At 38.4% G+C, this 24,157-nt stretch overlaps 1 protein-coding gene across 5 annotated transcripts; it reads right to left on the bottom strand.

Moving 5' to 3' along the window:
- Nucleotides 1–2,345: 2,345 nt before the first annotated feature.
- On the bottom strand, nucleotides 2,346–20,833 carry LOC143019660 (uncharacterized). Of its 5 annotated transcripts, none has more exons than XM_076175554.1 (3): nucleotides 20,600–20,808; nucleotides 11,123–11,239; nucleotides 2,346–5,442 (listed from the first exon to the last, which is right to left on the bottom strand). In XM_076175554.1, exon 3 carries the CDS (start codon nucleotides 5,437–5,439, stop codon nucleotides 4,030–4,032), a length of 1,410 nt encoding a protein of 469 aa, XP_076031669.1. In that variant the 5' UTR covers nucleotides 5,440–5,442; nucleotides 11,123–11,239; nucleotides 20,600–20,808; the 3' UTR covers nucleotides 2,346–4,029. The 5 variants fall into 5 exon arrangements, 4 of the variants coding, with proteins under 4 accessions (XP_076031669.1, XP_076031671.1, XP_076031672.1 ...); XM_076175556.1 differs by having other exon boundaries at nucleotides 11,123–11,236; XR_012965844.1 differs by lacking the exon at nucleotides 2,346–5,442 and adding an exon at nucleotides 6,109–7,249.
- Between the last annotated feature and the right edge of the window lie 3,324 nt (nucleotides 20,834–24,157).

Here is a 24,157-nt window from a genome sequence, read left to right as displayed (position 1 = left end):
TTTTGGCGGCTGTCCTTTGTATTCTCTCGATTTTGCTTATATCCTTCACTCTGTGTGGAGATCATACTACTGACGCATATTCCAGTCTTGGACGTATCAAGGATTCTTTATATATTTTTATCGTCCTTTCATCCACATGGTGAAACGCCACTTTAATCTTCTGCAGTAGTCCGTATGTCTCTCCTACAATCCTGCTGATGTCCGTCATGTGACAGGTTGTCTTATCAACACTCCCAAATCTTTCTTCTATTTTGTTTTAGTAATTGGTTCACTTCCCAAGGAATAGTTTAATGATGGCCTTTAGCCGCTATTGCCCATTTCCAGTACTTTGCATTTTTTTCATTTTTTTTTTCTTTTATGGAACTTCATTTCCCATTTTTGGTTCCATGCAAAAATAGTGTCTAGATATTTTTGCAATAGCCTACCATCCTCCTCGTTTTTCACTCTTATGGTTTTTGAGTCATCTGTAAACACGGCATAGCTTGTTGTTCTTTCCATCACGTCATTGGCATAGACAACATTACTGGTGCAAGCACTGAACCTTGTAGAACTCCGCTCATTATTGCTCTCCATCTTGACACCTTGTCCTTTACTAGACTCGCATATCTTTCCTTCAAGTCTTTTATCCATTCTAGTAGTTTGCCATTCAGTCCTCCAACGTGCTCCATTTTCCACACAAGTCAACTGTGAGGTACTTTATCAAATGCTTTCTCTAGGTCCAAGGTACATGCAGTCCGCCCACCTTTCTCTCTTGAAGCACATCACTCTCGAGTGCATGGGCTTCCAGACAACACATCTGAATTACAGCAAATAAGGGACATAAAGACTCCAAGTGTAGATACCTTAGTAGCACGCACTAGAATTTTGACGAGTGCAGGAAGAAGCAAACATCTAGTTGAAATTACGTCTGAAAGACTGGTAGGCCTCTTTGAACATGCGTACATGTACCACTAGCGTGTGTGCTGGATGAGATATTTCTGGAGAGAGGGCCGGTTGATGAAGTGTTGATGGATAATGGCACCGCATTTCGATCGTAAGCATTGAAGGAAAAGCTGGAAAGGTGGAACACGAGGGCGCTTTTCTTTTAAAGCTGCCTACAGACCTAATGGAAATGGGATAGTGGAGCGACACTACTGTACTATTAAATCCATCACAGAGAAGGCACTAATGTTGGCTGTAGAGGCAGTTTTCTGATATAACATTTACCCCAGTTGAGGACAAGACGAAGAGACAGTCCCCCAAAAGGCCATATTTAAGTGAATGGCAACATCCAACCATAGCGCCGACACTGCCGATTAACGTCGTGGACAGAACTGCGTCAGTGTGAGTTGGGGAGGTGTGGGTGAAACCACACGCTAGTAAATGTACCTCATAGTGGACAAGGGGTGATGTGACAGACGCGAATTCGCAATGTCTCTGTAGATGAAATGCCGCGACATATCTTGGACCTACGTTGGGTAGTGGACGGTTGAGAAAGCAACAAAGAGAGCAACGACATGGTAGCAAAAGGAAAAGCGGCGCGACGGCGACCGCAGAGAAACAGACATTTCCCAGGATGATTAGAGGACTGTGACATGGGAGATGGAGGAGATGAAAAATAGGATGATTTCAAGATCAATGGGGGAGGGGTTTGAATGTGTTGGGCAAATATACAGAATGTGTGGAATGAATGTAGGGCAGTTGGCACCCCTGACCAAGGGCGTGCGAGGCACCTGCAGGCACCAGCGTGGGACTGGGACGCGGTAGTGCTTACGTGAGGTCGCAAGGTGTAAGGGCGTGTGGGAATGAACCTGTGACAGAAGCCCTCTTTTATACACTACTATCTTTTCATTTTCATACACACATCTCTTCTCCTCCTACAACTACCGATCCCGTGCGAGCGGGTGGTCTGTCCTAGGTAGTCCATAGTCCAAGCTGAAGGAATGTGAATGTACAAAGATAGTGGACAAGGTGGCTAGATTAGATTTAGTAAATAGGATTAGAATGGAGTGAAAGAGAAGCTATCAACGAAACAGAAAGGAAAACATAAGTGAAGTAGGAAAGAGTATTTCCTCTTTTCCTGCCACATATCCCAAATACCTTTTAAAATCAAGATTTCCACTGTCTTATCATAAAACTAAAACTGTACATCTTGCATAGCTTATCATCCTAAAAGTCATTAGAGTGGCAGTACAGTACAACCTGGAGATCCTTGGGTCATGTAAACTTTCTATTTGTACATTTTCATTTTTATGCAGCACATCACTCTGGTCACAAATGCCCCTCTTTATATTACTATGGTACATAAACCATCACAAATATTAGATTACAACTAAAACATATGGTCCTCACAATGAATACTGAAATTTGAAGATTAATTTATTTATTAAAAAATAATGAGACAAGTTTTCCTTAACATACATTTAAAGCATTAAGTAAGAGGCCAGAATCTTCAAAAACAGCAACACAGAACTGCCATTAGCCTCATTATTATAGTTTATTCACTGCCACTGATCATTTGTACATTTGTTTTAGCAGTTGCCACATGACTTTACTCAGCTTGGAGAAATTCATTATAAAGGGGTTACTGAACATTTGTATATTTGTTCTAGCTTCTGCTTGGTGATTTTATTCAACTGAGGGAAACCCCTTGAGAAGTAAAAGTGTTAAAACTGGTTACAAGCTTTATCAGCTCTTTTCACAACCTTCAATATTCACCTGTCACTAGAAACATATCTGCCAGCCACCCTTACATCACCATGGAATCAGCTCTACCACAAAGGATTGATTTATACAACTCTTTTGTAAGTGTAAATGTTTCTGAGCTACATTTCCAATGGAAAAGGAAAAAAAAAATTACGGTGGACATAAAAGTACCATTCATTAATCTATCTTCAAAAATAAATAAATAAATAGAAAATATATATAAATATTCCAACTATACAATTACTAAACACTGATTTCTTACAGGCCACTGTAACATAAAAGGAATGAATTGGGCTTGTCCTACCACATGTATATGAGCCAATTTGTTTCCACTGAACATTTCTCACCACTAGATCAGAATCATTACAAAGATATGTAGATCCTAATCTACTTTGGTTCTGGCACTAAAGAAATATCAGCACTAAGATGAAACAAAAGAATCATGTACATTCATAACAATTTCTATACAATATGAGGAGCACATCATTCTATAAAGCAGCTGTCATTACTGTGCATGCAGATATGAGAATATGTCATCTTACTAGATCTATTCTTCTGTCATCTACTAATCCTAAATATAAATCCAAATTTATATAACTTAGGGAAAAAAATCACCATCTCCAGTTCCACAAAGTGGGAAGTGAGAAACCACTGAGGGCAAGCCATGTCAGTTGTGGCAAACAATTTTTTTTTTCTTTCCCAGGCTGATGTTTGGTCACCTCCCCATCTGGCCAGGGCTGTTGGAACCAATACAAGATACATGCAGCAGGTCCCAGGAATTGAACTCACAACCACCCTCTCACTAGTTCAACACAGTGGCCACTTGGCTATCGCACAGCCAAACTCCACAACCAAATTTTGGTACCTAAACAAATTACAAATACTATTCTTACATCTATGACAGGGACTAGTAAAGAGTATCTGCTAAACAGAAAGAACTATCTCCCTACTGCCATTCTTCAAAATCTATGAACACTATCTGGAAGTGCAGCCCTGAGGAATAATTGGACTCAAGACTAAGCCCAAGATATTTTGTTTTTAAACTCAACTGTACTATCACCTTTTTACTAAAGGAAAGTTAACAACTGACTGCTCCTCTCCTCCTAGACAGTCACAGAGAAACAGTTCTACATTAATACAACACACAAATCAATCCAACCTTTCTTCCCAGAGACACCTATGGGATGTCCCATGAACCATTGCAAACTGCTGTAGGGCTGTAGGAGTCCAGTCAAAGAAACTCAAGGTAAATATCATTCTTTCAATGAGCCTGATGCACCACTATAATATCTGTTGTGAAATCTAAATTCACACTACAAAGTCTTCTCTTTTTCAACTCATCGTCTACAAAATCTTCTTTTGTTTCAATTCATTGTCTATCACTTCAACTTTAGGTTCCTGTTTAATACTATCTATGGAGATAGATGTGTCACTTGTCCTTTTATTGACAAACTTTTCTTCCTCACTATTAGTCCTAATATTAACAGATTCACTATCATGTATTATATTCTTTATACCACTGGTACTAACTAATGTATCATCGGAGTGTATGACATTCTTTGACATTTGCTCTTGGTACAAACCTGTTGAGATTTCCAAACCATATTCACAATGCACATCTGTCTTATAATTTTTGTGCTGAAAGGACTTTCCTGATGAATTATTTTGATATCCATGTACATCATTTACCTGTGAAACAATTTCCGTGCTGGCAGTATCATCACTTTGAGTCATTTTGCTGAAGTGTATCCTGTAATGCTTGTTAAGATTGGACCCCCGAGAAAAGAGAGATCCACATATGGTGCACTTAAAAGGCTTTTCTCCTGTGTGTGTACGAATGTGGTTCCTGAGGTCTGATGCCCAGCTGAAGGCCGCTTCACAGTAGGTGCATTTGTGAGGCCGTTCTCCAGTGTGAGTCCTCAGGTGTAACCTGACCCCATTCTTATCGGCAAAAGCAGCCTCGCACATAGGACACTTGTGCGGTTTTTCCCCCGTGTGCGACCTGATATGCCTCTTCCGGTCTGATGCGTTAGAGAATGTGGCCTCGCAGAACGTGCATTTGTGTGGCCTCTCACCGGTATGAGATCTGATGTGGAGCTTGAGGGCAAACTTCTGAGAGAAGGCGGCCACACACAAGTTACATTTGAATGGCTTTTCTCCCGTGTGTGTACGTATATGACCTTTCAGGGCAAAGGTTTGGGAAAAGGCAGCGTCACACAAGGAGCATTTATACGGCTTCTCGCCTGTATGGGTTCTTACGTGTTTCTTGAGGTCGGACGCACTCGAGAAGGCAGACACACACAAGGTACATTTATGGGGCCGTTCTCCTGTGTGAGTTCGGATGTGTAACTTGAGAGCGTATTTGCCCGCAAAGGCAGACGTGCAAAAACTGCATTTGAAGGGCTTCTCTCCTGTGTGGGTCCTATAATGCATTTTCAGATCGGATGTGTTCGAAAATGCAGAATCACAGAAAGAACATTTGTGAGGCTTATCGCCTGTGTGTATGCGGATATGTAATTTCAAATTGGATGCTGAAGTAAATGAAATATTACAGATTCTACAATCATGTGTCCTCTCAGTAGTACTTGTTCCTATATAAACTTCAGGAGCAGCATATGACAAAGGAGATTCATAGTTTCCTTGTGTCACTAGGATTGTTTCACTCACATTTTTTACTTCATTTTCCTGGGTACTCTCTCCTATAGTTATTTTATCAAGACTGGGTGATTCTGCCATTCCAGTGTATTCCTGCATCTCCTGAAATAGCAAATCATTCATCATCCTCAATGAAAACTACTTCCTAATGACAATAATGAATTATATAAAAGTTATATAAAATTCCTTTGCTACCAAAGCTGTGCCAAAGAGGACTGCCTAGCAGCAGCAGCCAAAATAAGAGATCTCCTTTCATTACTAAGAGGTGACAAAGAAATTACTAAAATAACCTGATAGCATACAGACTAAAAGAAAGACACCCAGTAATGAAAAGTGTGAAACACAAACTTCATATAATATGCATTTTCTATAAGCAAATTCAATTATACATGGTTACATGTACATTTTCCAAGATGGTTAAAAATTTATCCTATGGAAATAAACTTCAAGGATAGAACACTTTCTTATGGGTAAATTGAAGGTCATGAGCTATATAACTTTTCACGAATAAACATTATCTACTCTGATTTTGGAACTCAAGCAGGCAGAACCTACATGCTGGGCCAAACACTTCAAGCAAGATTCAAAACCACAAGCGCATTCTTGACCGGTCACGCATATCCTTGTCATCTGTCTTTGTTACTGCACAACAAGACATAATGAATTGTTAAACATTCCAGTGTTAATACAGGGTGATCCCCCCTCCCCCCCCAAAAAAAACCTCCCACATTCCCAATGTGAAAAATGAATGGTTAAAGATGATCAAAATATCATTTGCACACAAATAATAGATGGAGCCCAATGAGCCTTGCTTCTTTCCCATATACTCAGAGCCCTTACATGCTTAAGTGCCGCCTCAGGGCAAAGTTCTCAACGACGCCCCACCATCACCACTTCCCATCTCTACCATCCCTTACAGACTATTTTAGCTATTGGCTTGCAAAACAATTAAACAGATTTTAAACATTTTATCTAATGTCTTTATTGCAAAAAAGGATAAGGGGAAAATATTTCATGTTCTGTTGATTCTAACACAAAATTCATATATTACAGTAAAATATTCAGGGGTACTTTGACCTTTTTCCATAATAATTATTTTGTCAGCCTTGTGGGAGGCATGTCCAGACTAGAATTGCTTTCCCCCTAAATGAGCTGCCCCAGGGCATATACCCCCCTGCTCCCCCTTATGTGAGGGCCCTGTGTATACCACAATTAGGTACACACAATCAGGTAAATACACCACCTAGACATCACAACTTTGTAAACAATGTCTACAACATATATTCTTTTCATTTTGGCCCAAATACACCAGTAAAAATTTTAGTTATGGCAGTTTGTTACCACTTGATAAAAATTATTATTCTTTACTTGGCAAGTTTGATACATTATTTTTGATTGTTTACACAATGTATATAAAGAAAGCTTCACTACAAGTATCAATAAGAACATACCAATCAGTTCCCACAAATGGCAAGCATTTTTTTTATTTATTCCTATACTGCATACCCTTATTTACCCAGCTACTAAACTGTAATAATAGTGAATATATCATAAAACTGAAATTAAGTTCCAGTACAGGTCTAATAAAAGAAAATTGCCATTTCATATATTGTTTGGTCAATAATGTTTATCCGACTTAAGAGAAAAACAATATCTGCAGTTTAAACAATTAGAAAGTTAAACTGCCTGTGTCTGCCTGTACAAGAATGTGGTTTTACATAACTTGAATTACATGATTATTACTGATGTTTTGAAGCCCTGATGACATTTTGTGATTTGAAAATAATTACAAATATGCAAAAGAATCTCATTGCTGAACTCAGTCCCACTGTCAGAAATCAGAGCTTTGGGTGTAGTGAAGGGGCATATGAGTTTGTCAATGTCTTTGCCATGTGTTGTGCTGTCTTGTCTGGGAGGGGAAAAAGAATACAGAATCAGGAAAAATGGTTAACACAGAGGTATTGGTTTCCACTGTGTGTAAGTGGTAATTAAAAAGAGATCAATAGTGACCATGTCGAATGGTGTAATTTACAAGGGGTAGAATAAGTTAAGATCGGAACATGACTGCTGACATGACCTTTGTGAGTCTCACAAGAGTAACAACCATCAATGTGGGAATGTATATCCTTCCTCATGGTTAACAAAAAGTAGTGCAATCTGGCTTGTGTAATGCATTTCTCCTTGCCAGGGTAAGCAGCAATGGGGGAATCATGTAGGTGTTTCAGGACCTCTGGAATGATGTCCATAGGGTCTACGAGCTGAAACACTGACCAACTGGGTTCATGTTTATTAGTGTTGTTCTGTGATACAGTATATCATCAACTAATGTAATTGTCGAGATTTGGAGGAAAATTATCTGTATCAGTCATGTCTGCTGATTCAAGGAAGTATATAACATGTTTCCAAAGGTTTGATCTCTGTGCTGCAGCAAAGCACATTTGTGTAAGAGTTACTGAAGTTGGATTTTGAGTAATGGTTGTGATATAGCAACTGATAGCATCTGCTACTATGTTTGCTTTACCTTGAACAAAATAAAAGGTGGGCATGAACTCTTGTATGATGAGGAACCAGTAGGCAAGTTTTCCTGATATATTCTTTCCTTTGAAGAGGTGTAAGATTGGTTGGTGGTCCATGTAGATGTGCATGTTGTAACCAAGGATGATCTCTTTGAAATGTTTGAGTGTATATATAATAGCTAAAGCTTCTATGTCTGTGACCGAGTAATTTTGTTCATGATTATTAAGTGTGCAGCTAGCATAGGCAATTGGTCTGAGATTTGTGCCATGTTATTGGATGAGGACTGCACCAAGTCTGGTGTAGGATGCATCTGTGTATATTGTCATGAACACTATGTTGTTTTCACCAAAGGAGTGCAAGAGGTCCTGTAATACAGGGATGAGGTGTATATCTGGTATCAGGAGCTTATTTGATTCTCTGAAGTCTACTACTGGGCAGAATCAATGTGTTTAGGGACAGCAAAGAGAGGGAAATTCTATTCACTGTTTGATGGTTCTATGATGGCCAGGGCAGTGGACAAGGTGCAGGGATGACCCATCATCCAGGAGGTGCTAAGATAAGAGGGAAGAGGGAAGGGGAGGGGTGTGGCGTGTATTCATGGATGGAATGGGTGGGAATGATTTTATGCCTTTTCCTTTTTGGCTACCTCCTTTGTAAGGGGGAAAAAGCCTTGGTATATGTATGTATGTACGATGTCTTGTGCAATCATATCTTAGATAATGTTATCTACAATCATGCATTTACTGTGTGGCATTCTGTATGCAGGAATAAAATGTGGTTCAGAGTTCTCACAAAGGGGTATATGATGCCGAATGAGATTAGTAGCTCCAAGGGCACCTAGAGTGGCAATAGTATGTCTGAACTTGTGGCAAAGTGCAAGCAAGTCTGCTTGTGCACCAATGAAGTCTATGGGGTTGACATGTGATGTATCAATCGGTTCCTGTGCTGTGGCCATGTCAAATATTGTGGTACAAATTTGATGCATGAGGAATATACTTCAAAATCACAAATGTTTGTACCAACAAGTGAAATGGAGGGGTGTGTTAGTGTCATTGGCAATTAAAATGCATATATGACCTTTCTTTGACAGAGAGCTGATGGCTGAAAGGATGGAAATACCATTGACATGGCAAGTTTCTGGCACGCAGAGTACATCAGTGTCTTATGCTTGAAAAAAATCATAGGGAACAGTGTCTTTGGGCTGATAAGCACTGCATGAGTGTGTTCAAATATCTATAACACTTCTGAGACAAGGGTGGATTTGGTGTTGAATTCCTCTAGGAGAAACAAGAGGGTTTTCTCAGGCAGTGAAAAACCAATGGTATTTAATGAGTGTTTAGTCCTGAGTTTTCCTGATTTGGACATAAGGGAGGAGGCAGTACGTCTCTTACGTTTTGAACACATGTCCACAGTTGTCAGTGATGTAGAAAATTTAGAGTCCTGGGGAGGGGTTGGAGTGGTTGAGCATTGGTAACTCTGTTGTGTGAAGGTGGTGGAACAAATTGTACTAGCAGCTGGTGCATCCTTGTGTGATAAAGTGGAGCTGAATTTTAATGGAGTTCAAACAACTGACACGGAGTCATATTCTGCCCGTGTCTGTTTGGCCACGTGAATGTGGTTTATGTTAGAGAAATTGCTGATGGCAATGCAGGGAGGTAATGGTTTGCATAAATGGTACAATTTTGAGCAGGGTAAGTGATTATGTCATGTTGCTCCATTAATTTTAAACCTTTGAAGATATCAGCAGAAAAGTGAACTTTAGCTTCGTATGTGGAAACTACAATGGATGGGCACTCATCTTTGAAGCTAATGTCTAGAGAGAATTTACCACCAATCGAGAAAGGTACACCATCTACATTGCAAAGGTTGATGCCGGGGGGGGTTTTCAAAATGTTGACACAGTTGCAGTGTAGAATTTATGGAAACTGTGTGTTGACTTCATGTTAACTGGGGAACCTGTGTCAAGAAAGATTGTCACTTTGGTGTTGCTAGACATAGCATTGAATGTTAAGGAATGGGAAGACATGTCTAGGATATCCAGGGTACGTACAGGTAGAGTTGAAGAGTGAATTTCTGAGTATGGTATAACTGTCCTTGATTTGCTTTGAGTCTTGGTACTCTGTAGTCATAAAGGAGATGTGTTATGTGAATGCCTTGGATGAGAGTGATCTGAGGAGTTTGGTCTGTGTTGCCTCCATGCTAACAGCACACAGTAATGATCATTCATGTGGAAACATGTACTGTGATAATCACAGTGTTGGTTTGGTTGTGAAGGGTTTCTGTGGCAACATGTGTTTGTGAAGTGTCCTGGTTTGTGGCAATATGAACCAGTTGTGTTCTTGATGGAGAGCATTGGCATGAGTGATGTCGAGTGCAAGATGTATGTCTTGATCTTGTGTTATGTGAGGAGGCCCATGTGATCTGGGCTATTGTGTGGGTGGGTGCAATGAGTACTAACTGGCTCTAGATCTGGGTGATAGCTTTGTCCATGTCAGAGAATTTCCTCAAGAATTTGCCTCATCTGATACCTGGTGTGAATGGATTAGTACCAGCTTTCTGGAGTGTGTCTGGGTGTAATTGGGATAATAGCTGAAAGTATAAGTGAGACTTTGTATTTCAATGTAGTCTTGTCATCTGAGACCCAGTCTGAGTCATTAAGGCTTTCTCAGAGTTCACTACTAAATGTTGAATCAATTTTGACAGATATCTCTTTGGTGTGGTGAGGACCATGGTTATAGGGGGAAAGTGACCCAAGTGGCTTAAATGCTGCAAAGGACTTTTTAAAGTGTTCTACAGAATCATGATACAATCAAGTTTCTTCAAATACTGTAGATCAGACTGAATGACATCACCAGCTAATGAGTTATTCTTGTCTATTCTGGATGTTAGAATAAATATTTTACCTTTGTCATCTGTCATGTTCCTTTGTGTTAGCTCTGATTCAACCTCAAAGAGGAAATTGTGTACAGGAATGTTCTAGCCATTAAAGAGAGGTAATGTAGTCTCATCCTTGACTACAGTGATAAGATTTTGTGTTGTCATGGTGCTTTGAGTAGCAGGTGAATTTTCTGAAGAGTTGTTAGTAGGAGGAGGGGACATGTCTAATGCATTGGAAATAAGTGTGGAGCGGCTGTGTGTATAGGGTCAGTATGTTGAGTCAGAAAGATGTTTGGACATGTTCATAGACTAACTGATAAAGAAAAAAAAAAAAAAAAAAACAATGTAATGCCTCCTAGATGATATTGAGAATTGAAAAATATCTTACCCAGGATGATGAAGGAATTTTGGCTCTTATGAATGAGGATGGTGGGACAATACTGTGGGAAGAGTTTAGCTCTATAAATGATGATGCAGTGGGACGAATCAGAGGTAAGGTGAACTGCTGTAAACAGGGGCAGGAGTTAGTACAATGTATTGAGCTGGTGAATTATATATATATATATGTATATATATATATATGTATATATATATGTATATATACATATGTATATATATATATATATATATATATAGATATATATACCAAAGGCTTTTTCCCCTTTACAAGGGAGGTAGCCAAAAAGCAAGGGCATAGAAACCACTAGAAAAATTAAATATATGTGTAAAAAAAATTTAAACACAAAAAACGAAATAAAAATAAAATAAAATAAAAGGGAGAGAAAAAAGTATATGTGACTTTGGCATTGAAGTTCACACTCGTGCAAATATGTAGACACTGGTGGATCGCTAGATGCGAAGGTGAGGGAGAACTCGTCACCCAACCCAGTGGTGCCCAGATTCTCTTGTGGATGCTGGATGATGCAGTGAAGAGGGATTACCTTGTAGTAGATGTTGGATGAGGACTGTTAGAGCACTACCTCATAGTAGATGCTGGACAAGGAGTATTGGAGCATTGCCTCATAATAGATGCTAGACGAGGAGCATTGGCTTGTGAGCATTGCTTGGCAATGCAGTGAAAAGAGATTGCCTCATAGTAGATGCTGGATGAGGAACGTTGGAGCATTGGCTTGTAAGTGTTGCTTGGCAATGCAGCAAAGAGTGTGGAGTTAGGAAGTGGTTCGACTGAAGTATAGATCTCTGATGTATCTTGGCACATGGAATCCACTTGTCCATAGCCACTGTCATCAGAATGTAGAATTATTGCTTTGGAGGAATAGTAGAATTGTTGCTTCATAGCCACCGCTTCAGCACCAGAATGTAGATCTGTTTGTGATCTACATTGAGTTTGGAGGCATTGAGGCAAATGAGATGGCGTTTTGTGGCTTTAATCATAATAGCGGCTTCATAAGGGCGACGTAATCAGGTGAGCGACTTTCAAAACAGTGACTGACATAATGGCGACCGCATTATAACAGCGACTGTAATAATGGCGACTTTACTATCAACCGGTCAGAATGGTCGCAGACTTATGTTTCAATTGCTTGTGTTTTCGTGTTTGTATTTACGTGTTCAGTTGTGTTTACTTTGTTTATTTGTTCGTGTTTACATGTTTGTGTTCACTTTGTGAGATAGGTTCACTGAAGTGAATTTACTGGTCGGTCGCTCGGTTGTCAGTCATAGAAATGTTTGGGTTGTTAAGACTTGAATACAAATGGCAAAATCCGACAAGAATGTGAAGAACAACACCATGTGAGGTCGAAGCCTATATTGGTGGTACAATGTTTTGCTCGTTAGAGCTTTATCAAGTACACTGTCATTGGTGCTCACAGAATGTCCCACTACTTGAATATTACTTAACTAAAATAACGGAAGGTCGGCAACAACAAAAGGAACCAACAAGAAGACTAATCCTACCAACCAGCAACGTCACCTCCCTCCTCACCCGGACACTTGAGCCGAGTAATATTCAAGTAGTGGGACATTCTAGCAGGACCATCAAGGATCTGACAAAACAGCAGGACAAAAAGGACGCAAGTTGGGGCAAATCCAATCCTTCCTCCCTCCGTGGGTTGGTGTTCTTCCCCCACCCCTACCTTGCTCGAGACCTTCCCCCGTGGTCCCTCCGGCTGACTATATGACTTTCTGTTCTTTGGCTTGACTAGCCTTTTTCTTTTTAAATCATGTGACTTCTATACCTAGTCCAGATGAAATGTTGTTTTAGATTCCCTTTAGGTTTCAATTTTTTATTACTGAGCAGTTTCATGCAGTTGATGCGATGATGTCGCTGTTATGATAATCGCTCTTATAATACAATCGCTATCATGTGGTCGCTGTTGTGATAGTCGCTGTTTTAAAAGTCGCAATTGTGAAGTCGCTCTATTGACAGTCGCTGTTATTACAGTCGTTATTTGGAACCCGAGCCATCTAGACTTGTCTACATCTCAGAACATTCCCCAATGAAAACTCTGGTGGTTGCCAAAGGTGCTATTTACATACACATGGTGGCTGTTGCCACAACAGGGAGCTATATACAATTTATTCTTTACTATCTATGTTTACTCTATTTCTGCAATGTACAATGCATGAACTGAGTATGGACACTCCGTATTTATGCATAAGTGATTTTTTTTACATCCAATGGAGACATATAAGAAATATTGATTGTATGCTGAGTTTGAAGTTGGCAATGTCCAACACAGGTGTCCAGACGCTCAACCCATTTGACCCCATGAGATGAGACACACTTGGCCCAAATGCCCACTGTGCGGTCAAACACAATAGGTGGTTCCATGACAGTTCTCTGGAGACATTGGACGTTCCATCCTGTACTAGTGCGTGCATGGGCATATGTGCATGCTAGACATCTAAAGAATTTAATATTCCCTTCAATCATCTTGCAAAGGAAAAAAAATCATATCCTGAGATGTCCCAAGAGAATTTAGGTTAGCTAACTTTACCCCCATATTCAAAAAGGGTGACAAAGAGAAGCCAATGAACTACAGGCCTATAAGCTCAATTGCAATCATAGGAAAAATGATGGAAGAATGATAGTTATTCAAATAGCTTTGGCCCTGGAAATATCATAAGGCTTAGCAACTTCAGTTTGGCATAAAGATCTAGGATTCAGCAAGCTCTCTGTGCTATGGGTCCCAAAAGCGTTGCACCCAAATCACCCAATTCTGTAATGCCAGAATGATAAATGGCATATACTACAGAATTATCATTAAGTGGGCCTTAATCCCATCACTGTTATAAACAAATTATAATGCTATAATGCTATTATATACCACCGTCGACACACCCAAAAATGTAGTACCAAAATGTCATCTATTACTTAATTCATGAATGGATGGGCGAGTTGTATATATTACCTTTAAAAAATCAGTGTTTGGTTAAGCATACCTCTTTTGAAGATGATGGTTCATGAACTATATATCTATAATGGTTATTGGGAAATCCTACATTAGTCAGATTATTTTGATGAGAAATTGCTGCCACCATCCCAGGTATCCAAAATACTGATATGAATTAATGAATGATGTTCCTGATCAAACACCATTCTATTCCATTCTCTTCCTTTAAGGCCGTTTGTGATGTTACTTATGGTAGTGGTATCCAGGTTCGGTGATTGAAGAATATTCCTAGTTTTCACTCAGTTAATTATCAAATTGTAACAGAATAGAACAAAAAATATATGTAGGTCTTATATTCTGTAATTATATTAAACACAACTGGTTTACAATTATCATTAGACATGAAATAAAACCTGTCCTGGATTATCATTTTTGAGACAATGATGTTCGAGGTAGCATTTTATATACTTCAACATCTAATGGTGTAGTTAGGTGGTTATATAATTCAACACCTAATGGTATAGTTTGGAGGACATGGATTCTTACAATCTAACCTTCTGGCCAATTATCCAATGTTTGTATCACCTATGCCTATCCAACCTAACCTAAAATTTTCTGTATCTTTAGTAGAAAGCATTCTCGGCCACAATTTAAATTTTTGAAATTCACTTCTACACTACGAAATTACTTCAATCACATGTTCTAAGCACCATGTGTTTTTGTGTGTTCACATGTGATTTGATTACACTCCCTATGCCCATTTTCTCCCTGTTCGGGGAATGGTTGGGGCTTAGACTCCTTTCCCTCAATACATATGATCTATTATATACAGATATATCTATGTATCTCCACTTATTTCAATATATTTCCAATTATTTATGGAACACATTTGACATACTTGTTAAGGGAATGGTTGGGGCTTAGACTACCCATGCCCACACATGAAACACAACATGGCTATCGAATGAGTTCAGATCCATGTATAAAACTACTGACTACCATTTCGTGATGTCAATACTTCATTACCTCACTTCTTGAGTTAACCTCTAGAAACCATAATTCCCCTAAACTATTCCTGTAATGGAATCCTGAAGTGGAGGTTGGAAATTTTTCTCCTCTTAAATCTAAGGTTCCTAGCCTATGTTTACATCAGAATGCATTCTAATGATGTCATGGATGGGCAGAGCTACAGTTTACCCATGATGCTTAGCAATCTCAATTATAGAATCTTCTAGAAAAACACAATTAAATGAATATAATATCCAATTAAAATTTCTGGCCTTACAATTCTTCAAACTGATTTTTCATTGGTAATTCTTAGCAAAATTAAGGCTGATGAAGAGCTGTTTATGAGTTGAATTATTACCACTGTTTTCTGGGATTGAGAAGGAGTGATAGTTGTAGATTTCCTTGATGGAAAAAAACTGTTAATGGACCTTGTTATGCAGGAGTTTAAAGAAAATGAAGGTGACATTGGTCAAACCACTGCAAGGAAATCTTTATGGTGGATCCTTTCACCATGAGAGTTGAGAAAGTTGATTCAAGAGTTCCAATGAAAGTGTTACTTCACTCGACTTATGGTCCAGATCTCAACCCATCAGAATTCTTCCTCTTTCCAAGGCTCAAGGAATCACTTAAAGGAGCCCACTTTGAAAACATGGAAGAAGCTAAAAATTCTGTAAACACGTGGTTACAAGAGAGGACTGCCAAGTTCCTCAGAGAAAGCTGGAAACATTATCTTTAGATGTGTATTGAGCAGGATGGTAACTACATTGAAAATTAAGCAATTTGTATTTGCTCACTTCAATTAAATGCACATTTTTTTTAAATTCCACAAACTTTTTTTACCCTCATACATGTGTACATTTATACATGCATATCTTTTCAAGGATTATATTGTATAGATCTTTCCACTTTAGTCCATAATCCACTCACCAAGATTTGAGAATATCTGACATGGCTTGCTATACTCTGTGTTTTTTCTTTTTTCCAATTAATATGAACATTAAGGTTTGTTGATTGAGTGGTCTACTTTGCCAAAAACAGTGTGAAAAAATTTGTGGCCATTTTCTTATAAGCATCTTCAATGTTTATACTGAAAATGTGATTTTTTTTTTACTTAATATCTTTCATGGATGACATGCACTGTTCATAAATGTACCCCTGATGCCAAAAAACATACATTTTGACAACATTAACTTGATAAATAGACTTGGAATACAATTTCATGTGAATTATTTATTTAGAATAATTTTTGTGCAAAATTGCAACCCTTTTTTTTATACTCTTTCATATCTAACTTATTGGTAATCAACTGTGACATAAGTTACAAAATCAAGCAATGTGCACTTAATCACATCTCCCATTATTTTATTTTTACTGTAAAATAAGAAAGCATCTGTGCTACTTTGATCAACCTTATGCTCAAAATGTTCCAACATATACTGTCTACCATTATAGATATCATTGAAGTTCATGATACCACATTAATCAATTGGCCATAGCATCAATTTTGTTTCAACAAACCTTATGTTCCACAAGACAATAAATATCACCCATGAAATACAAAAAAGAGCAAAATGAATTTATTAAAAAAATATTGCAAAATATAATGAAGATAACTATCCAACAAAACAATGTGTATTATGCAAATGAATTTGAATAAAACATTTATAGTTTCAATATGTATGAAAACACAAACAAAACTGAAATAACTAAATGAAATAATAGAGTAATGTATCTACCATGACATGGTGAAAACACACAAACTAAAAAATAACTAGTACTGGTTGACTAAAATAACACAATGCACATCACAAGGTACATTACTGCCATTACTGCAGGCAAGTGATGAAAGTTCTTCCCTTTTCATTTCAGTCCTTGTCACTTTCTTCAACTGCGAGTTCAACCCTTGAACATTTTTTGGGGTTCCAATACAAAATGTAAACAGGATAACTAGCCAACAAAACAATATCTATAATGCAGTTAAATTTGGACAAATTGTTTATGGTTTAAATGTGAATAATGAAATAATAAAAATGTATATCAATGTTCAGACTATTGCTGTTCCATCTATACTTAGAAACATGGTGAAAATACTATAGTTAAGAACAAGTTTACACAAACTCTTAAAAATAGCTATTACTGGTCCAGCAAGATAACACAGTGCTTGTAACAAGGTATTAGCCAGTTCTGCAGATATATGGTGAAAGTTATTCACTTTTCATTTTAATATCTATCAATGCAATGGCCAAGATGCAGGGATGACCCGTCATCTAGGAGGTGCCAAGATAAGAGGGAGGGTAGAGGGTGGAGGGGAGTGGAGTGTATTAGGGATGGAATGGGTGGGAATGGTTTTTATGCCTTTTGTTTTTTGGCTACCCCCCTTGTAAGGGGGAGGAAGCCTTTGGTATATGTACAGTATGTATATATGTATGTATGTATGTATGCAGAAAAACCACCAAGGAAAAAGAAAAACTGATGACCAAGCGCTTTCGTCTATTCAGACATCCTCATGCAGTATGTATATATGTATTCTCTTCAAGTGCGAGTTCAATCCTTGAACATTTATTGGGATTTCCAATACATGGACATGCTATGACATTTCCCAAATCTATTTAAAAGTGTCACAGTTGCCTTGCTTCTGGTCTCCTTTAAAATGTGTAATGCAATACCAATGTATTTGGTGTTGAGATGTGTACAACTGCTTGGTAGATGTCCTGGGCCAGAATGAGAAGTTGTTCATGCTGTTTAGGACTAATTTTCACATTGCAATCCTGTCCCACCTCTGGGGATGCATCTGTCATCCATCTCACATAATTGTAGAATTTCCAGCTTATTCTCTATGATGCCTCAGAGTATGATATTTTCAGATGCAGTGATGGCTCTTCAGTCTTGCATCCTGGCATCTGATGGCTTCCACTGGCTGAAGATAATCTGTCTTCTATTGCATCCTTCAGAGAATTCTTCTCTGTCCTATGTTGGTCCTGGAGCAACAACCATATTTGTTTTGCAGTGTTGTAGAAGGAGACGTTGGTATCATCTGATATAACTTCACTTTCACTTTCTTCTGCATATTCAGCCTCTTCAGCTTTGACCTTTAATTCCTTCAATTTGGTGAACATGCAGCCAAGAGTCAAATCTGCATAATAAATTATTCTTGAGCATCCTTTCTTAGTAGAACCATAATTCTACATTTGCCATCTACTTCATTGTGCCTTTGGAGTTGGGCTACCAATGACTGAGATCCATATATTACATTCTCAATATGGCACCATCTCTGAAGGGTGGCTCTTCTATACGAGATACTAGCTGAGACAGTGCTGCATTATGTGGACTTGAAACAGTGTTTGTCTTTTTCTGTGGTTGAACACATCTTATTAGGTACGAGTTCATGCAGTTCCTGTGGTACCTGAAGTCACCAGCTATTATATCAGTACACAAATCTTGTGTAGCATACTTTCATCTTCAAGTTAGTTTGCTTTATTCCAGATAGAAGTTTGCCTATCATAAATAGCAAACAAAAGGAGGGATCTATCCCCCTTAGCTGTACAAGCTCTTCCACAAATGAAGCAGTCCTCCTCACATTTGATGGGCTGTGGCATTGATGACCGTCTTTGGAGTGCACTGCTCTCTAGCTCAGTAGAGAGTCCTGCTTTAGATAAAATTCTTTCTTGCTTTGCAAATTTGCTTTTTTGCTGATCACCAGTCTTCTGATTGGTATACTTAGCACTGTGCATGACACAGGATTCCTCCCAAGAATGTCACATTGAGGTTCAAGCTCATTCTCAAATCAGAATAAGACATCTTTTCTGTTTGTTACTGCATACAGGACTACAATATAGCCTTTCTCTGTCAGCTTCTGAAGAAGACTAGCTTTATTTTCCTTCTTCTGACATATTAGACAAGCAGCATAGTTTGTATTAGGCCAATTTCTCTTCATCTGCTTGGTTGAAAACTCAGGCTCCATGATTATGGCTACAAGATTTCAGGTCTTCAGTTCCTGCAATGGCATATCATAAATTATCATCAAAGTACAAAATTTTCCAAACCAATGGGACAAGTGAGGTCCTTATCTGCCTATCCTTAGGACTGAAAAAAGGAAATTAAAGATAAAATAATTAAAAGCCTTGATTATACCTCTGTACCACTGATAAAATCCAAGTGTTGTATAAATATATATACATTTAGAATATTTACATCTCTGCCACAATTTTCATCTGAAAGAGTTGGCCATTTTCTCTTTTGCATTGGAAGGACTAAATTGTAACCTGAAAAGAATTACACATTTGCTGATTTCATGACTTGGGTCACCTGAAGAACTGTCACCCCAGAACGTCCACCTGAAGTATTGTCACCCCAACCAATAAAACCTAAAGAATCACCACCCCAGTTGGGTTAAGTTAGGTTAAATTTAGTCAAGCCTGGTCAAGTTAGGTCTGGTTGGTTAGGTTAAGGTAAGTTGGGTTGGGTTAGGTTAGGTTGTTAGATTAAGTTGGTTAGGTTAGGTTAAGTTAGGCTATCTTAGGTTAAATTAGATTAGGTTAGGATAAGTAGGTTAGGTTAGGAATAGTCATCCCAGGTTAGCCCACCTGAAGAATTATCACACTGCTGAGGGCTGGGGTGACTGTTCTTCATGTGATCCTATGACTCAGGATATATGCAAGAACTAATAATGTATGAAAGCACAAAAAAACTACAAACATTTGGGGGTGCTTTTACATTGAAAATTATATAATTGGAATTATATTTATAAGTTTACTTCTACAATGAATATAATGATATACAAAGATGTTCATTAAAAATTATACAATTGGAATTATATTTACAAGTTTACTTTTACACTGAATAGTATATACAAAGATGTTCTAAGTATATGTGGTACATTCATCAACAACATAACCTAAGCCTAAGGATGTTTAGGAAAAAGTACACAATTTCAGTTAAAAAATTGAAGGTGCGCTATCTAAACTGGCCACATTTTTTCCCCTTTTCTATTGTACAGCACACCAGTAAATCAACAGTTTTTAATGTTCAAATTAACAGAAAAAGTATAACATGCCATGTCATGTCCATTCCATTTTATTGAGCTTTTGAGCATGCGGTTCCCGGACTACCCATCGTATTGTTATGGTCCTTTTAGTGAACAAACGGAGACTGTCGTAGGCTGACAATCTGTTCGGAATATCTACGGTGTTGTATTGATTTATCCACATCTTTATCAAAGACATGAACAAGTAATTTCATTGGCACGTTTACATGTAATGTTTATTTTGGATTCATAACATCATAACATCAAACATGACAACAAATCCTCCTTGATTATACTTACCTCTACACAAGTATTCTATACACTGGGCATCATTACCGTAGAATGACAGATAAAATATCATATTATTTACGTTCGCAATACCTCCTATATCTTTAACTGACACGTTTAAAAATGCCGGTAAACTGGAGACGTAATGAAATGATCTCAAATGTCATGACCATCCAATTTGACAACTTACCTGGCCTTGGAGCAAGTCAAGGTCAAGGTTTATATTCTGCTGTACACTTGATCGTCTTTAACATGGTTCACACTTGAGTTAGCTACGTTCCTGCTATCCAACTTCTTGGTATTATTCTTTTACGATCCCTTATAACAATTAAATAAGTTTTGTTTAGACTTTACACTTCTTTAGTGTCTTCTGCTACAGGGTTCGGCTGTCGAATAATAAACAAATGCACAGAGTAATGCGAACTTTTCGGAAGTATGTAGACAACTAAATACAGCTAAATCTAAATGTCACTTTAAATCCCATTACTACATATCGAGGCTGCCACGTAGCTGAATAAAAGAATTTAGCGTTAGTCAGAAGAAAATAAGCATACCTCAGTGTAAAAGGGCTAGAATATTTAGATTGATTTATAGTGTTGTGCAGGGACCTGTCGATCTTGACAAAGGAGTTTTGTTTTCCGATTTTTTTTTTCTGTTGAGTACTGAGCTTCATTTCTGAAGTGCATATATATATATATATATACATATATATATATATATATATATATATATATATATATATATATATATATATATATATATATATATATATATAATCAAGTCACCTTTTCGGTACTACACGTCTATTTCCAGTATATGATCAAAAATCCATATCCAACACCAATGACAAGATTTTATGCCTTATTATCTCATTAGTCAGAGGGAGGAGGAAGACCCTGAACTATCAACATACATTTTATTAACACTATTATACACAAAATTATTGCATATTCCATTTTACATCATTATAATTTTGAACAGAAATTTAAAGATTTTTTGATTATTGAAAATTACTTACACGTGCATAGATATACAAACGGCTTTATCCCCTTTATAAGGCAGGCAACCAAAAACAATGGCATGAAATCCACTCCCACCCGTTCCATCCCCACATAGTCCACTCCTACTCACCACCCCTCCCTCCCTCTTATCTTTGCTCCTTCTGGATGACGGGTCATCCCTGCATCTCGCCCACGGCCCTGGGTCAGAAGCAATGTAGCAAGACACAGCACATCTACAGCAAGGCCGCTTCATTTAATCGGCGAACCTCCTCTACGTCCCCACATGCAGAAAAAAGAGAAAACGGTGAGAAATCCCTTCGGGCTGCGTCAAAATATTAAGGTAGTGACGGAGTTTGGGAAGGTGTGCCAAAGAAGGAAGTTGAAGATAAATATGGGTAAAAGTAAGCTGATGATATGTACAAGGGGAGAATATGGCAGCAAATTGGAAGTGAGTATTAAGGGAGAGAAACTGGAGTGGACAGCAATAGATACTTGGGTACGAATGTGGCTGTAAAGGTAGGAGTGGAGATGGAGGTAGAATGTAGATTGAGAGAAGCAAGTAAATGTCTTGGGGATTAAAAATTGTAATGAGAAATAGACATTTGGGAATGGATGCTAAGAGGAGATTGTATGAAAGAGTGATTGTGCCAACAGCACTGTATAGGGCAGAAATATGGAACGTAAGAGAGGAAGAGTTTAAATGTGTTTGAGATGAAATGTTTGAGAAGTATGGTAGGGGTTATTAGGCTGGAGAGAGTGAGAAACGAGGAGATGAGAAGGAGAGTGCGTGTGGAAACGTATTTGGGAGATAGGGTTGATGAAAGAGTATTGGGGTGGTTTGGACACACGGAAAGTATGAGTGAAGAAAGATTAGTAGAAAAGGTGTGGAAGGCAGAGGTGGAGGGAGTGAACATGAGGGGTGACCAAGGATGATATAGGTGGATGGAGGTAAAATGGGCATTGGGAAAGAGTGGAATGTCTGTTGAGGAAAAAAGGGAGAAGACAGAAGATAGGGGTGAGTGGATTATGGTTGTGTATTGAAGAAGATTGTAGATGTGAAAAAGAAATAAGATTAAGGATAGCGATAGCTAAAAGCACGTTTCAGAAAATGAAAGGGGTTTTAACAAACAAGAAAATGTCTACAGATATAAGGAGAAGAACAGTTAAAACATTTATATGGTCAACACTACTATATGGTTCAGAAGCGTAGACAATCAGCAAAAAATTGCAGGAAAACTTAGAAACAGCAGAAATGTGGATATGGAGACGAGTATTAAGAGTACCATGGACAGCGAAGAAAACAAATGAAGAAGTATTGAGAGAAATGGAGACAGATAGGGAATTGATGACAACAATAAGGAAAAGACAGTTGCGATTCTTAGGACATATAATGAGGAGGGAAGGTTTGGAAGAGGTGGTGATGACGGGAATGGTGGAGGGAAGGAGAGCTAGAGGAAAGCAGAGGGAGAATTATATGGACGGGTTGATGAGGGCGACGGGAAAACAACTCAAACCAGCACTGATGTTACAAGTAACTAGGTACCGTGAACGGTGGTGCTCCATAGTTGCCGAAGTCCAAGAGGATATGGCGCGACGGTAAAGTAAGGTAAGGTATTGATGATTGTGTGATGCACGGAAGGGAGTGGGCGAGGGAGTATGTGTGAATAATATTTTGACGCAGCCCGAAGGGATTTCTCCCCGTCATCATTTTTCTTTTTCTGCATGTGGGGACGGAGATGGGGGATCGCCGATTAAATGAAGCGGCCTTGCTGTGGATGTGCCGTGTCTTGCGGCACTGCTTCTGACCCAGAGCAGTGGGCGAGATGCAGGGATAACCCGTCATCCAGAAGGAGTCAAGATAAAAGGGAGGGAGGAGTGGTGAGTGGGAGTGGACTATGTGGGGATTTTATGTCACTGTTTTTTTGGCTACCTCCCTTGTATGGGGAAAAAAGCCGTTGGTATATTTATGTGTAAATAATTTCTAATAATAAAAAGAATATTTAATTTTCTGTTCAAATTCATAATGATGTAAATTGGAATATGCAATAAATTTGTGCATCCAGCGGAAGGCAGCAAATTTTCAATAAACATGACATCTCATTTTTCATAATCAAATGTTGCAATGACATTTGGGTTTGCTTTCATCAAACTCGAAGGTACCTGTCTGGCATTTAAGGGTGACTTCCGAATGATCAATTCATCCATGATCAGTAGGTCCACAGGTTTTTTTTTTTTTTTTTTTTTTTTTTTTTTTGCCTTTATATGTATGCTCGATAATTCTGAGCGACCCAAGACTGAATTATCAAACAGAAAAACGATGAGGGGGAAGGAGACACAGAGAGAGAGAGAGAGAGAGAGAGAGAGAGAGAGAGAGAGAGAGAGAGAGAGAGAGAGAGAGAGAGAGAGAGAGAGAGAGAGAGAGAGAGAGAGAGAGAGAGAGAGAGAGAGAGGAAGTATTGCGAAATGGAAAAAAAGGAGAATGAAGGGAAGGAAGAGAGAAAAAGCTGAAAAAGAAGATAAAAGAAACAAAGAAAAAGAAAAAATATAGACGGAGATTGATAAAGGTATAGAGAGGGAAGGTATAGTGGAAAAGATAGATCAAAATAGAGATAGAGTCAGAGATGGAGGTAGAGATAGAGGTAGAGGTAGAGATACATCCAAGTCATTGTTTACCTTGCCGTGTCGGGGCGACAGAGCACGGGATCAGCTTGACTCCATTATTGTCAGTTCCAGATTTAGAAAATGTG

The sequence above is a fragment of the Oratosquilla oratoria genome, chromosome 37 (genome assembly GCF_046742065.1).
Source record: "Oratosquilla oratoria isolate Oo_2021 chromosome 37, ASM4674206v1, whole genome shotgun sequence".
In the NCBI taxonomy this organism is placed as follows: Eukaryota; Metazoa; Arthropoda; class Malacostraca; order Stomatopoda; family Squillidae; genus Oratosquilla; species Oratosquilla oratoria.
The sequence above is the reverse complement of the archived record's forward strand: the minus strand, read 5'-3'. Positions and strand labels throughout refer to the sequence as shown.